Source organism: Dermochelys coriacea, chromosome 4 (assembly GCF_009764565.3).
Source record: "Dermochelys coriacea isolate rDerCor1 chromosome 4, rDerCor1.pri.v4, whole genome shotgun sequence".
NCBI lineage: Eukaryota > Metazoa > Chordata > Testudines > Dermochelyidae > Dermochelys > Dermochelys coriacea.
In genome coordinates this window covers 45,874,734-45,887,044 of record NC_050071.1, presented here as the reverse complement: position 1 = coordinate 45,887,044, position 12,311 = coordinate 45,874,734, and the positions used below count along the sequence as shown (strand labels likewise).

Here is a 12,311-nt window from a genome sequence, read left to right as displayed (position 1 = left end):
CCCCGACCCCTATCCACACCCCTGCCAGGCCTCCTGGGACCCTACCCCCTATCCAACCCCCAACTGCTCCCTGTCCCTTGAATGCCCCGAGCCCTATCCACACCCCTGCCCCTGACAGCCCCCCCTCCCTGGGACTCCCACGCCTATCCAACCACCCCGCTCCCTGTCCCGACTGCCCCCCCAGAACCTCCACCCCATCCAACTGCCCCCTGCTCCCCGTCCCCTGACTGCCCCCCGGGATCCCCTGCGTCTTATCCAACCCCTCCGCTCTCCACCCCCTTACCATGCTGCTCAGAGCAGCAGGAGCTTGCAGTCCCACAGGAGCCTGCCACACTGCCCGGGAGGAGCGGAGGGCCAGAGTGCTGGCATCGCTGTGGAGGAGAGGCCGGAAGCTCGCCTCCCCGGCCGGGAGCTCAGAGACTGGGCCGGACGGTCCTGCAGGCCGGATGTGGCCCACAGGCCGTAGTTTGCCCACCTCTGATTTAGCTCTTCAACCATAAGATCTACTCTTCTGCAGTTGGAAGGTGGGAGAGGCACCTTAAGTCTTTTTTTTTTTTTTTTTTTTGCATAAAAGTCCAATATGGATCATGAATAAAAAATATCAGGTAACGTATGAATCAGATAATTCAGATTTAAGTTCTTCAGACTTCTGATGGAATATATATTTTAAAGTTGACGAACTTTTTTGCATCAACACAAGGCTAGAAGAATTCACCATTATCATTACAAAAAAAACAACACAGTTTTATGTGATAGAACACCAAGACCTTTTACCCTATAGTGGAGACTTCTGTTTTAACAAGTATTGTTTTTGTCAGTTTTTTAGATACAAATGATACCAAATTGTGTTCCAAAGCATAAGATTCTCTGTTAATAGAACAGAAATTTTGTTCTTGCCTGGCATATTCTATAAAAAAAGCCAAGAATATGACGTGTTATTCACTAATAAAAACTCACTGTCTTTGGAATTTCCAGTTTTGTGCATTATCTACTATTTACAACTCTAGATCAATATTTTTAGAAAGTGTTCTCCAATTTTTGGGTATATTTGCCTTAAATACCAGTATACAACCTATCCAGAACTTCTTAAAGCTGAAGGCTTATAGATCTCAAGTTATTTTCCAACTTCAGACTAAGTTATAGTTCTCATTATTTGTGCTGTCCCACAAACTGATCTAAGTGTATAGGTTATACTTTATCCATTTGAGTTTTTAAAATGCATCTTTGCAAAATGCATACAATATAGTATCCATTTTATTTTCCATATTTTACTGTGGAGAAAATACTGTTTTAAATCCCAAAATCTCAAGTGACCCCCCTAAACCATCTTGTCCAGATTAAGACAGAAGTGGAATCAACAGATTTAGCAAAACTTCTTCCTGTAAACAGCTCTCAGGAAGGACAGCAGACCATGGAGCACTCTCTTATGAGTTTACTCTTCTTTGACAAGTTATGGGCACCAATGATATTGCTAAGAATGACCTTAAGTGGGACACTGAGGACTACGTGGCTCTGGGAAGAAGGATAAAGGAGTCTGAGGTGCTGGTTATGTTCTCATCCATCCTCCCTGTTGAAGGAAAAGGCCCAGGTAGGGACCATCGAATTGGGGAGGTAAACGCGTGGTTACGCAGGTGGTGTCGGAAAGAGGGCTTTGGATTTCTCGACCATGGGATGTTGTGCCAGGAAGAAGGATTGCTAGGAAGAGATGGGATCCACCTAACCAACAGAGGCAAGAGTATCTTTGCAGGCTAACCTAGTGAGGAGAACTTTAAACTAGGTTCACCGGGGGACAGTGACCTAAGCCCTGAGGTAAGTGCGGAAGTGGGATACCGGGAGGAAACACAAGGAGGAAGGTGCGGGGGGGGGGGGGGGGGGGGAAGAAAGGCTCCTGATTCATACTGAGAAAGCAGGGCAATCTGCTAGTTATCTTAGGTGCATGTACATGAACGCAAGAAGCCTGGGAAACGAGTAGGGAGAAATGGAAGTCCTGGCACAGTCAGTCAAAGAACTACAATGTGATTGCAACAACAGAGACTTGGTGGGGTAGCTCACATGACTGGAGCACTGTCATGGATGGATATAAACTGTTCAGGAAGGATAGGCAGGAGAGGAAAGGTAGAGGAGTTGCATTGTATGTAAGAAAGCAATACGATTGCTCAGAGCTCCAGTATGAAACTGGAGAAAAGCCTGTTGAGAGTCTTTGGATTAAGTTTAGAAGCAAGAGCAACAAGGGTGATGTCATGGTAGGTGTGTGCTATAGACCAGTACTACTCAAAGTGGTGGTCCGCGGACCGGTGTCTGTCCGCAAACCATCAGCTGCCGGTCTGCGCGCACATTGGAAAAAAGATTGCCGGTCCCCCACATCAGATAGCTTGAGAAGTACTGCTATAGACCTCTGGACCAGGAGGATGAGGTAGACGAGGCTTTCTTCAGACAATTAACTGAAGTTTCCAGAACATAGGCCCTGGTTTTAATGGGGGACTTCAATCACCCTGACATCTGCTGGGAGAGCAATGCAGCAATGCACAGACAACCCAGGAAGTTTTTGGAGAGTGTTAGGGACAACTTCCTGGTGCAACTACTGGAGGAACCAATCAGGGGCCATTCTCCTCTTAACCTGCTGCTTACAAACAGGGAAGAATTGGTAGGGGAAGCAGAAGTAGGTGGCAATCTGGGCAGCAGTGACCATGAGATGGTTGAGTTCAGGATCCTCACAAAAGGAAGAAAGGAAACTAGCAAAATATGGACTTCAGAAAAGCAGACCGACTCCCTTAGGGAATTGATGGGCAGGATCCCCTGGGAGGATAATATGAGGGGGAAAGGAGTCCAGGAAAGCTGGCTATATTTTAAAGAAGCCTTATTGAGGGCGCAAGAACAAACCATCCCAAAGTGCAGAAAGCAGCTTGGCTTAACAATCAAATCTTCAGTGAGCAAAAAGGAAGCTTACAAGAAGTGGAAGACGACTAGGGAGGCATATAAAAATATTACTTGAACATGCAGGAGTGTAATCAGGAAGGACAAAATGCAACTGCAGTTGCAGCTGGCAAGGGATGTCAAGGGTAACAAGAAGGATTTCTACAGGTATGTTAGCAACAAGAAAAAGGTCAGGGAAAGTGTGGGACTCTTAATGAATGGGGGAGGCAACCTAGTGACAGAAGATGTGGAAAAAGCTGAAGTACTCAATGCTTTTTTTGCCTAAGTCTTCACAGACAAGGTCAGCTCCCACACTGCTGTCCTGGGCAACACAGGATAAGGAGGAGGTGAGCAACCCTCAGGGGTGAAAGAACAGATTAAGGGCTATTTAGAAAAGATGGACATGCACTAGTCCATGGGTCCAGATCTAATGCGTCCGAGGGTGCTGAGGGAATTGGCTGATGTGATTGCAGAGCCATTGGCCATTATCTTTGAAAACTTGTGGCGATCAGGGGAGTTCCCGGACAACTAGAAAAGGCAAATAATAGTGCCCATCTTTAAAAAAGGGAAGAAGGAGAACCTGGGGAACTACAGACCAGTCAGCCTCACCTCAGACCCTGGAAAAATCATGGAGCAGGTCCTCAAGGAAACCATTTTGAAGGACCTGGAGAAGAAGGAGGTGATCAGGAATCGTCAACATGGATTCACCTAGGACAAGTCATGCGTGGCCAACCTGACTGCCTTCTATGATGAGATAACTGGCTCTGTGGATATGGAGAAAGTGGTGGACATGATATATCTTGACTTTAACATAGCTTTGGATACGGTCTCCCACAGTATTCTTGCCAGCAAGTTAAAAAAGTATGGATTTGACGAATGGACTATAGAGTAGCTAGAAAGCTGGCTAGATAGTCAGGCTCAATGGGTAGTGATCAACGGCTCGATGTCTAGTCAGCAGCCGGTATCAAGTGGAGTGCCCCAGGGGTCAGTCCTGGGGCCAGTTTTGTTCTTCATCTTTATTAATGATCTGGATGATGGGATAGATTGCACCCTCAGCAAGTTCACAGATGATACTAAACCGTGGGGAGAGGTAGATAGGCTGGAGGGTAGGGATAGGGTCCAGAGTGACCTAGACAAATCGGAGGATTGGGCCAAAAAAAAAAAAAATCGGATGAGTTTCAACAAGGACAAATGCAGAGTCCTGCACTTAGGAAGGAAGAATCCCATGCACCACTACAGGGTTGGGATGACTGGCTAAGCAGCAGTTCTGCAGAAAAGGACCTGGAGATTACAGTGGATGAGAAGCTGGATATGAGTCAGTAGTGTGCCCTTGTTGCCAAATGGCTAACGGCATATTGGGCTGCATTAGTAGGAGCATTGCCATCAGATCAAGGGAAGTGATTATTCTCCACTATTCAGCACTGGTGAGGCCACATCTGGATATTGCGTCCAGTTTTGGGCCCCCCAATACAGAAAGGATGAGGACAAATTGGAGAGAGTTCAGCGGAGAGCAATGAAAATAATCAGGGGATTGGGGCATATGACTTATGAGGAGAGGCTGAGGGAACTGGGCTTGTTTAGTCTGCAGAAGAGAAGAGTGAAGGGGTATTTGGTAACAACCTTCAACTATCTGAAGGGGGGTTCCAAAAAGGATGAGCTCAGCTGTTGTCAGTGGTGGCAGATGACAGAACAAGGAGCAATGTATCAAGTTGCAGTGGGGGAGGTCTAGATTGGATATTAGGAAACACTATTTCACTAAGAGGGTGGTGAAACACTGGAATGGGTTATCTAGGGAGGTGGTGGAATCTCCATCCTTAGGAGGTTTATAAGGCCCAGCTTCACAAAGTCCTGGCTGGGATGATTTAGTTGGTGTGGGCCCTGCTTTGAGCAGGGGTTGAACTAGATGACCTCCTGAGGTCTCTTTCAACCCTAATCTTCTATTTTATGACATCTCAAGGGCAGGGAGGAAATTAGTTTTAAAACTTCACACTGCAAACAACGTATCCAGTCTCATGCACATTCCGAAAGGTGAAAATAGAAAAGCATGTCAAGTCACTCACCTTCCTATCATCTGGAAGGTTTATTAATCGAAAAATTTTAGTAATGCAATAAATCAGAATTGTTATAATTTTGCGTAGTGCCTATGCCAACCTTTTTTCCTTTGATTGTTACACTGAGCCTCATCTTCACTGACATTTTCTCCAGGACCATCTGGCTTTGCTTGCAGGTTCTCAATTTCAGTGGTAGCTCTCTTTTCAGTTTTCTCCTCCTTTTCTTTTTTATTTAGTGGCTTTTTATTCTGATGATTTATGGTTTTGCACTGCAAGAGATATTGCTAAATATTTAACATGATTTTATGGATGCAGACAGCATAAAATACATTTAAAGCAAGTTTCTGTACTTATTAACATGACTTAAGATAAGTGGTTCTCAATCTTTGAGCATGATAAGCTCCAAAGTTATGAGCTGTGTAAATTATAAAAAATTATTTTTTTAAGGGAGTCCTCAGACTTATGATGCCCGACTTACATTGGATGCCACTTACAATGCTTTTCAATTGACTGCCCGCTTCACCCCACAATGCTCGTTTCGCCCTTACGACAAAAGCTTGCAGGGAGAACAGCACACATCACATGTGAGCCTCAGCCAATCATGGATTTCACTGTTCAAGCTTTCTGACTGGCTGAGCCTGTGGCCGGGAGCTAATTAGAAACAAGCTACCCTGGCCATGGAAGCCAATTAGACAAGCAACTAGAGGGGACTCCCTTCCAGCTTCATTCATTATAATGCAACCACGAAGTTATTTACAAGCAATTCTGTTAAAAGCAAGCCCAATTCTGCGTAGTATGGTGCCGGCATTCTAAGCAGCCACCTGTCTGCCCAGCCAGCCCAGCTACTCCAGAGACACTTGGAGTCCAGACTTCAGAGAAGCCCCTATTCAAGAACCCTCCAAAAAGTTGTGGAAAGTCAAAGCATATGTGATTTTGTGTGTTTATTTGAATGCTGTTTACCAAATAAATACACTGATGTTGCTACATTAGTCATCTATAATTCATTTAGTTCAAAAAACTGGGTTATTATAGTGAAAAAAGTGCATCAAGCCTTGTTTCAGGAACAACTGCCCCTTTATACCATTGATTCCTATGGGAAAACCAGTTTTGACTTACAACGTTTCAACTTACAACGCAATTCTGAGGAACAAATTGTGTCGTAAGTCCGAGGACTCCCTGTATTATCATTAAAACAGATTCTAAGTTTTCATTTTAAAAATGTTTCTAAGTCTTCTTGGTTACAAAAATTAACTTTAGAAAGCAAACAGTTATAACAATTAGATGTACTAAATATGTAACACTGCAGAATGTACAATTATGGTATTTTCAACAACAACGTATAAAAGATAGCTTGTTAAAGTGAAATTATATATATTATAGCAAAATATAAGAAAGGGAAGTTACTTATCTTATTGTATTCAAAATGTGTGGTCCCCATTTGTATTCCACTGTGGGTAAGAACGTGGACCACAAGCCTGAGACCAGAGAATTCTTGCTAGCAGTGTCTGTTGGCCCATGCTTTCACCTCTGCTCTCCTCATGCTCCACTGTGAGGATATAAGGAGTGAAGTGGACTGACCACCTCCAGATTTTTCTCTACTGTGAATCTTGTCATGATCCAAAGCAGAAGGGAAGGAAGATGGGTAATGGAATATAAGCTAGGGACTACATATCTCAAAGAATTCCACTTACAATAAGAAAAGTAACTTCCCTTTCTTCAAATGCTGGTACTTATGTGTATTCCACTGTGAGTGACTGAAACAGTACTCAAAAGAGGAGGGTGCAAGAATGCAGACGATATAACTGCTTATAGAAATGTTGTCCCAAAGGATGTGTCAACAGAGCGTCTTGGACCAAGGAATAATATCTCCTGAATGGGTGGATACAACTCCACACAGCTACCCTGCAGCTATCAAGCCGGGACACCTCATGAAGTGATACTACAAAGGTTGCTTGTGCCATTGTAGAGTGAGCCCTTACTCTGTGAGGTGAATGAATCTGTGCCAAGGATACTGTCATACATCCACTTATATTCTTTGAAAGAATATAGCTTGTTCTCGTACTTGTTCTGCTATGGCAACCAACAGTCTAGATAATTTTCTGATCTGTTTCATTTCTTGTGGTGTGACGGGGCAAGGCCAGATGGCTATAGAAAAGTAGTGGGAGACAGATGAATTAGCGCCAGGCTAAACAAATCCCTAGTACCAGGATAAGTGAAATGGCAGCTGCTCCAGGACAATTAAGACACCTGGGGCCAATTAAGAACTTTCCAGAAGGCAGGGAGAAGGCTAGGTTGATTGGGACACCTGAAGCCAATCAGGGGCTGACAAACTAGTTAAAAGCCTCCCAGTTAGTCAATCAAGTGGATGTGCATGTCAGGAGCTGTGGGAGGAAGTTGCGCGGTTGGAGAGGCCGAGTAGTACACACTATATCAGGCACAAGGAAGGAGGCCCTGAGGTAAGGGTGAAGTGGAGCTTGAGGAAGTGACGACTGCTGTGGAGAAAGTAGCCCAGGGAATTGTACATGTCATGTTTCTAAAAGGTCAGCTACCATAACTGATACTATTCGAGTCTCTGGGCTGGAGCCCGGAGTAGAGGGTGGGCCCGGGCTCCTCTCCCCCCCACTTTTGCTCCCTGATTAATCACTGAGACTGGGAAACAACAGAGACTGTGCAAGGAAGGATAACTTCTCACCTCCCTCGCTGGCTTATGATGGAAATGACTCAGTAGACTGTGACCCCTGTCTCTAGAGAAAGAAGGGTTACGTGCAGGGTCACGGTGAGCCTCTGAGGCTAGCGAAATCCACCAGGAAACGCAGGAACCACGGAGGCAAGGACAGAGCTTTGTCAAAACTGGTGTCAAAAGTGAGATTTCGTTCACAGAGTGGCGGAAGAAAGGTTTAAAAAAAAAAAGTGCACTGGGTTTTGGACTTTTTTTTTGTTTTGGTTTGTTTGTTTGTTTGCTTTGTACCACAATGGAGGAGGTGGTAAGAGCTCTGGTACAAGCCACGGCAGCCCAGCAGGACGCCACCCGGGTTCAGGCAATGGCACAACAGGAGTCTATGCAGCTACAGCAGGAAACCAATCAATTATTGATGAGCCAGGCGACCCAAGATTATGCCCTCTTGAGAAAGAGGTGGTGGACCAGCTGATGATCCTCACCACCCAGGCCCGGGGGTCCGATGGGACGTGAACCCTGAGGGCCATTGGTTGTCTGCCAAAGATGATGTCAGGAGATTACGTAGAGGCATATTTCCTCTCATTTGAAAGAACTGCTCAGCATGAGGTGTGGCCCCAGGAGCAGTGGGCCAGCATTCTCGCCCCTTTTGTGTGTGGAGAGGCCCAGGCCTACTTTGACTTGCCTGTCACTGATGCCACTGACTATACTGAAGGCAGAGATCCTAGTACGATCAGGGTTAACTGCAGTGGTAAGGGCCCAGAGGTTCCATGACTGGAAATACCAGGAGAACAAACCCCCCAAGGTTTCAGCTATTCAACCTCATACACCTCGCGCAGAAGTGCTTACAGCCCGAGGTGTGCAGGCCAGAGAAGATTTTGGAGACCCTGGTCATAGACCATTACATGTGGGGACTGCCGCCAGATCTCCGCAAATGGGTAGGCCAAAATGATCTGTCCACGTATGACGAGATGATCACACTGGTAGAAAGATGGACGACAACCAGGGAACTGACCCGACTACCCAAGGAAGGCCCCTTTCGAAGCAAGCACCCAACCCCAACCCTGGAAGGTTGGGCAGCCAAACCCCCGGGGAGTCCTAGGTGGAAGAAGGGAGGGGGGGTGTGAAAACCAGGTGGAGGACCCCAGATATGATAACACCAGGAAAGAGGTGGCTGAGATCGATGAGATACCCGTACCTGGGAAGATCCGGGGTTCCGGACCTTACTTTATAGTGAAGAAAGATCTCCTGTACCGCGTGGTGCAAATGCGGGAGCAAGAGATACAACTTCTTGTGCCACGAAAACATCAAAAAGCCATATTGAGTCTCGCCCACAGTCACCTGTTTGGAGGACACCTAGGAGTAGAGAAAACCCAGGCATGGATCCTGCGGAGGTTCTTCTGGCCAGGAGTGCATGAAGATGTCCAGTAATACTGCACCTTTTGTCCGGAGCGTCAGTTACCCAGCCCTCGCCTGCGTTTGCGGGCTCCTTTGATACCTCTTCCAATAATACAGGTTCCTTTTGAACGATCAGATAGCCATGGATCTGGTAGAGCCCCTAGAGAAGACAGCTCGGGGCCACCAACATGTGCTTGTTGTACTGGACTATGCAACCCGGTACCCGGAAGCTGTTCCCCTGTGCAACATATCTTCCAAGACAATAGCTAAGGAGCTAGTACAGATCTTTGCCCGGGTTGGGCTACCCAAGGAGGTATTGACTGATCATGTCCAAGTTGATGAAACATCTCTGTTCATTGCTCCATGTACAAGCCCTATGGACCTCTGTATACCACCCGCAAACAGATGGCCTTGTGGAAAGGTTCAATAGGACCCTCAAGGCCATGATTAGGAAAGTGGTGAGCCGGGATGGGAAAGATTGGGATACCCTATTGCCTTACCTCATGTTCACCATCTGGGAGGTTCCGCAAGCCTCCACAGGTTTCTCTCCATTCTAACTATTATATGGGCGCCACCCTCAGGGCATATTGGATATAGCCAGAGAAGCCTGAGAAGAGGAGCCAAATCCCAGAAGGAACATAGTTGAGCATGTATTGCAGATGAGAGATCTGATAGCCCGAGTTACGCCCATTGTACAGGAACACTTGGAGAGCACAGGAGACCCAACGAACCCATTATAACCACCAAGCGAAGCTTCGACGGTTCCAACCAGGGGATCGGGTTATGGTACTGGTGCCCACAGCAGAAAGTAAACTATTGGCCCGGTGGCAGGGACCCTACGAAATAATAAAAGCCATGGGAGAGGTGAACTATAAGATGTGGCAGCCAGGCCGCTGGAAATCGGAGCGAATTTACCACACCAATCTTCTAAAACCTTGGCACGATCGAGAGGCATGTTTAGTCATGCAGGAGACCCTTCCCCAGGAGGATAACTTAAATTCAAAAACCAGCTGGAGAACACTTCAATCTCTCTGGTCACTCGATTACAGACCTAAGAGTGGCTATCCTTCAACAAAAAAGCTTCAAAAACAGACTCCAACGAGAGACTGCTGAATTGGAATTAATTTGCAAACTGGATACAATTAACTTAGGCTTGAATAGAGACTGGGAATGGATGAGTCATTACACAAAGTAAAACTATTTCCCCATGTTATTTCTCCCCCCCCACCCCAACCCACCCCCCACTGTTCCTCAGATATTCTTGTTAACTGCTGGAATTAGCCTACCTTGCTTGTCACTATGAAAGATTTTCCTCCTTTCCTCCCCCTGCTGCTGGTGATGGCTTATCTTAAGTGATCACTCTCCTTACAGTGTGTATGATAAACCCATTGTTTCATGTTCTCTGTGTGTGTGTGTGTGTGTGTGTATATAAATCTCCCCTCTGTTTTTTCCACCAAATGCATCCGATGAAGTGAGCTGTAGCTCACGAAAGCTTATGTTCTAATAAATTTGTTAGTCTCTAAGGTGCCACAAGTACTCCTTTTCTTTATATTGAATCTAGTTCCCCATGTTAAATATCCTCGTACCTTCTTGTCAACTGTCTAAATGGGCCATCTTGATTATCACTACAGAAGTTTTTTTTTTTTCTTGTGCTGATAATAGCTCATACAATTTGTATGGCAACTTCCACCTTCTCTGTATGTGTATATATCTTTTACTATATGATCCATTATATGCATCCGATGAAGTGGGCTGTAGCTCACGAAAGCTTATGCTCTAATAAATTTGTTAGTCTCTAAGGTGCCACAAGTACTCCTTTTCTTTTTGCGAATACAGACTATCACGGCTGCTACTCTGAAACAAGAGCAAGTGAGGATATCATCCAACTTGATGCCGATCCAAAAGATCGAGGCAGCTGACATGATTAATCGTGACCGAGATGTGTTTTCTACAAAACCAGGGCGGATGACTGAGACCTATCACCATATCTGCGCGATCCCTGGAGCCAAGGTAACATTGAAACCCTATCGAATCCCAGCAGACAAAAGAGAAGAAATCATGGCCGAAGTAAAGAAAATGTTAGAATTAGGGGTTATTGAAGCATCTTGCAGACAGTGGTCCAGTCCCATTGTTCTAGTGCCTAAACCTAACTGTACCATGAGATTCTGTAACGACTTTCACCAACTGAATGAAATATCCCAGTTTGACGCATACCCCATACCACGCATTGACGAACTGGTTGACCGACTGGGTAGTGCCCGATTCTTGACTACACTGGATCTGACAAAAGGGTACTGGCAGATTCCTCTGACCAAAGAAGCTAAAGAAAAGACAGCATTCTCCACCCCGGATGGGCTATTCCAATACACCATCCTCCCTTTTGGGCGACATGGAGCCCCAGCCACATTCCAGCGCCTCATGGATAAGCTGCTGCGCCCCCATACTAGTTATGCAGCTGCATACCTAGATGATGATATCATCCATACGCCAGACTGGGAAACACACTTGGAGAAAGTTGAGGCAGTACTGCGCACCTTAAGGCAGGATGGCCTCACTGCTAATCCCACTAAATGCGCCATAGGGCTAGCAGAGGCTAGGTACCTGGGATATATTGTGGGAAGGGGAATAGTGAAGCCCCAAACGAATAACCTAGAGGCAATTCAAAACTGGCCCCGATCGACCCGAAAGAAGGAGGTCCGTGCATTGTTAAACAGTGGGTAGTAGCCGACCACGCCTATTCCCCACTTCACCACTAGGGCAAGTCCCCTGCTGGACCTGGTGAAGGCCCAAGGTCCAGACACGGTAAAGTGGAACGACGCTGCAGAGGGGCATTTACAGACCTTCGGATGGCCCTCTGTAATGACCCCGTACTTTAACGGTGAATTTATTTTACAAACAGATGCTTCCGAGGTGGGGTTGGGGGAGTTCTGTCGCAAATGGTGGGAGAAGAGGAACACCTGATCCTATACCTAAGCAGAAAGCTTCTCCCAAGAGAACAGAAATACGCAGTAGTCGAGAGAGAATGCCTTGCTGTTAAATGGGCTATGGAGACACTGCGTTATTACCTCTTAGGCTGGTGATTTACTCTTCTGACGGACCATGCATCCCTCCAGTGGATGCAGCGGAATAAGGAAAAGAATGCAAGGGTCACCAGGTGGTTCTTATCCCTCCAACCATTCCAGTTCCACATACGGCACATGGCTCGATGCCACCATGGCAATGCCGATGGTCTGTCATGAGCATACTTTCTGGCATCCTAAGTTGCCCAACTCTAT

The 12,311-nt window shown here is 46.1% G+C and overlaps 1 protein-coding gene across 5 annotated transcripts in view; it reads right to left on the bottom strand.

The window, feature by feature from the left end:
• The window catches only part of LARP1B (La ribonucleoprotein 1B), a 109,965-nt gene that overhangs the window by 60,664 nt on the left and 36,990 nt on the right, over nt 1-12,311 (bottom strand). For 3 of the 5 annotated variants that reach the window (XM_038398230.2, XM_043513402.1, XM_043513403.1), the window contains exon 4: nt 5,065-5,233. In XM_038398230.2, the coding sequence (XP_038254158.1) occupies nt 5,065-5,233 (169 nt within the window). Of the gene's footprint in view, nt 1-5,064; nt 5,249-12,311 lie in introns of all 5 variants that reach the window. The other 2 variants (XM_043513401.1, XM_043513404.1) reach the window with 1 other exon arrangement.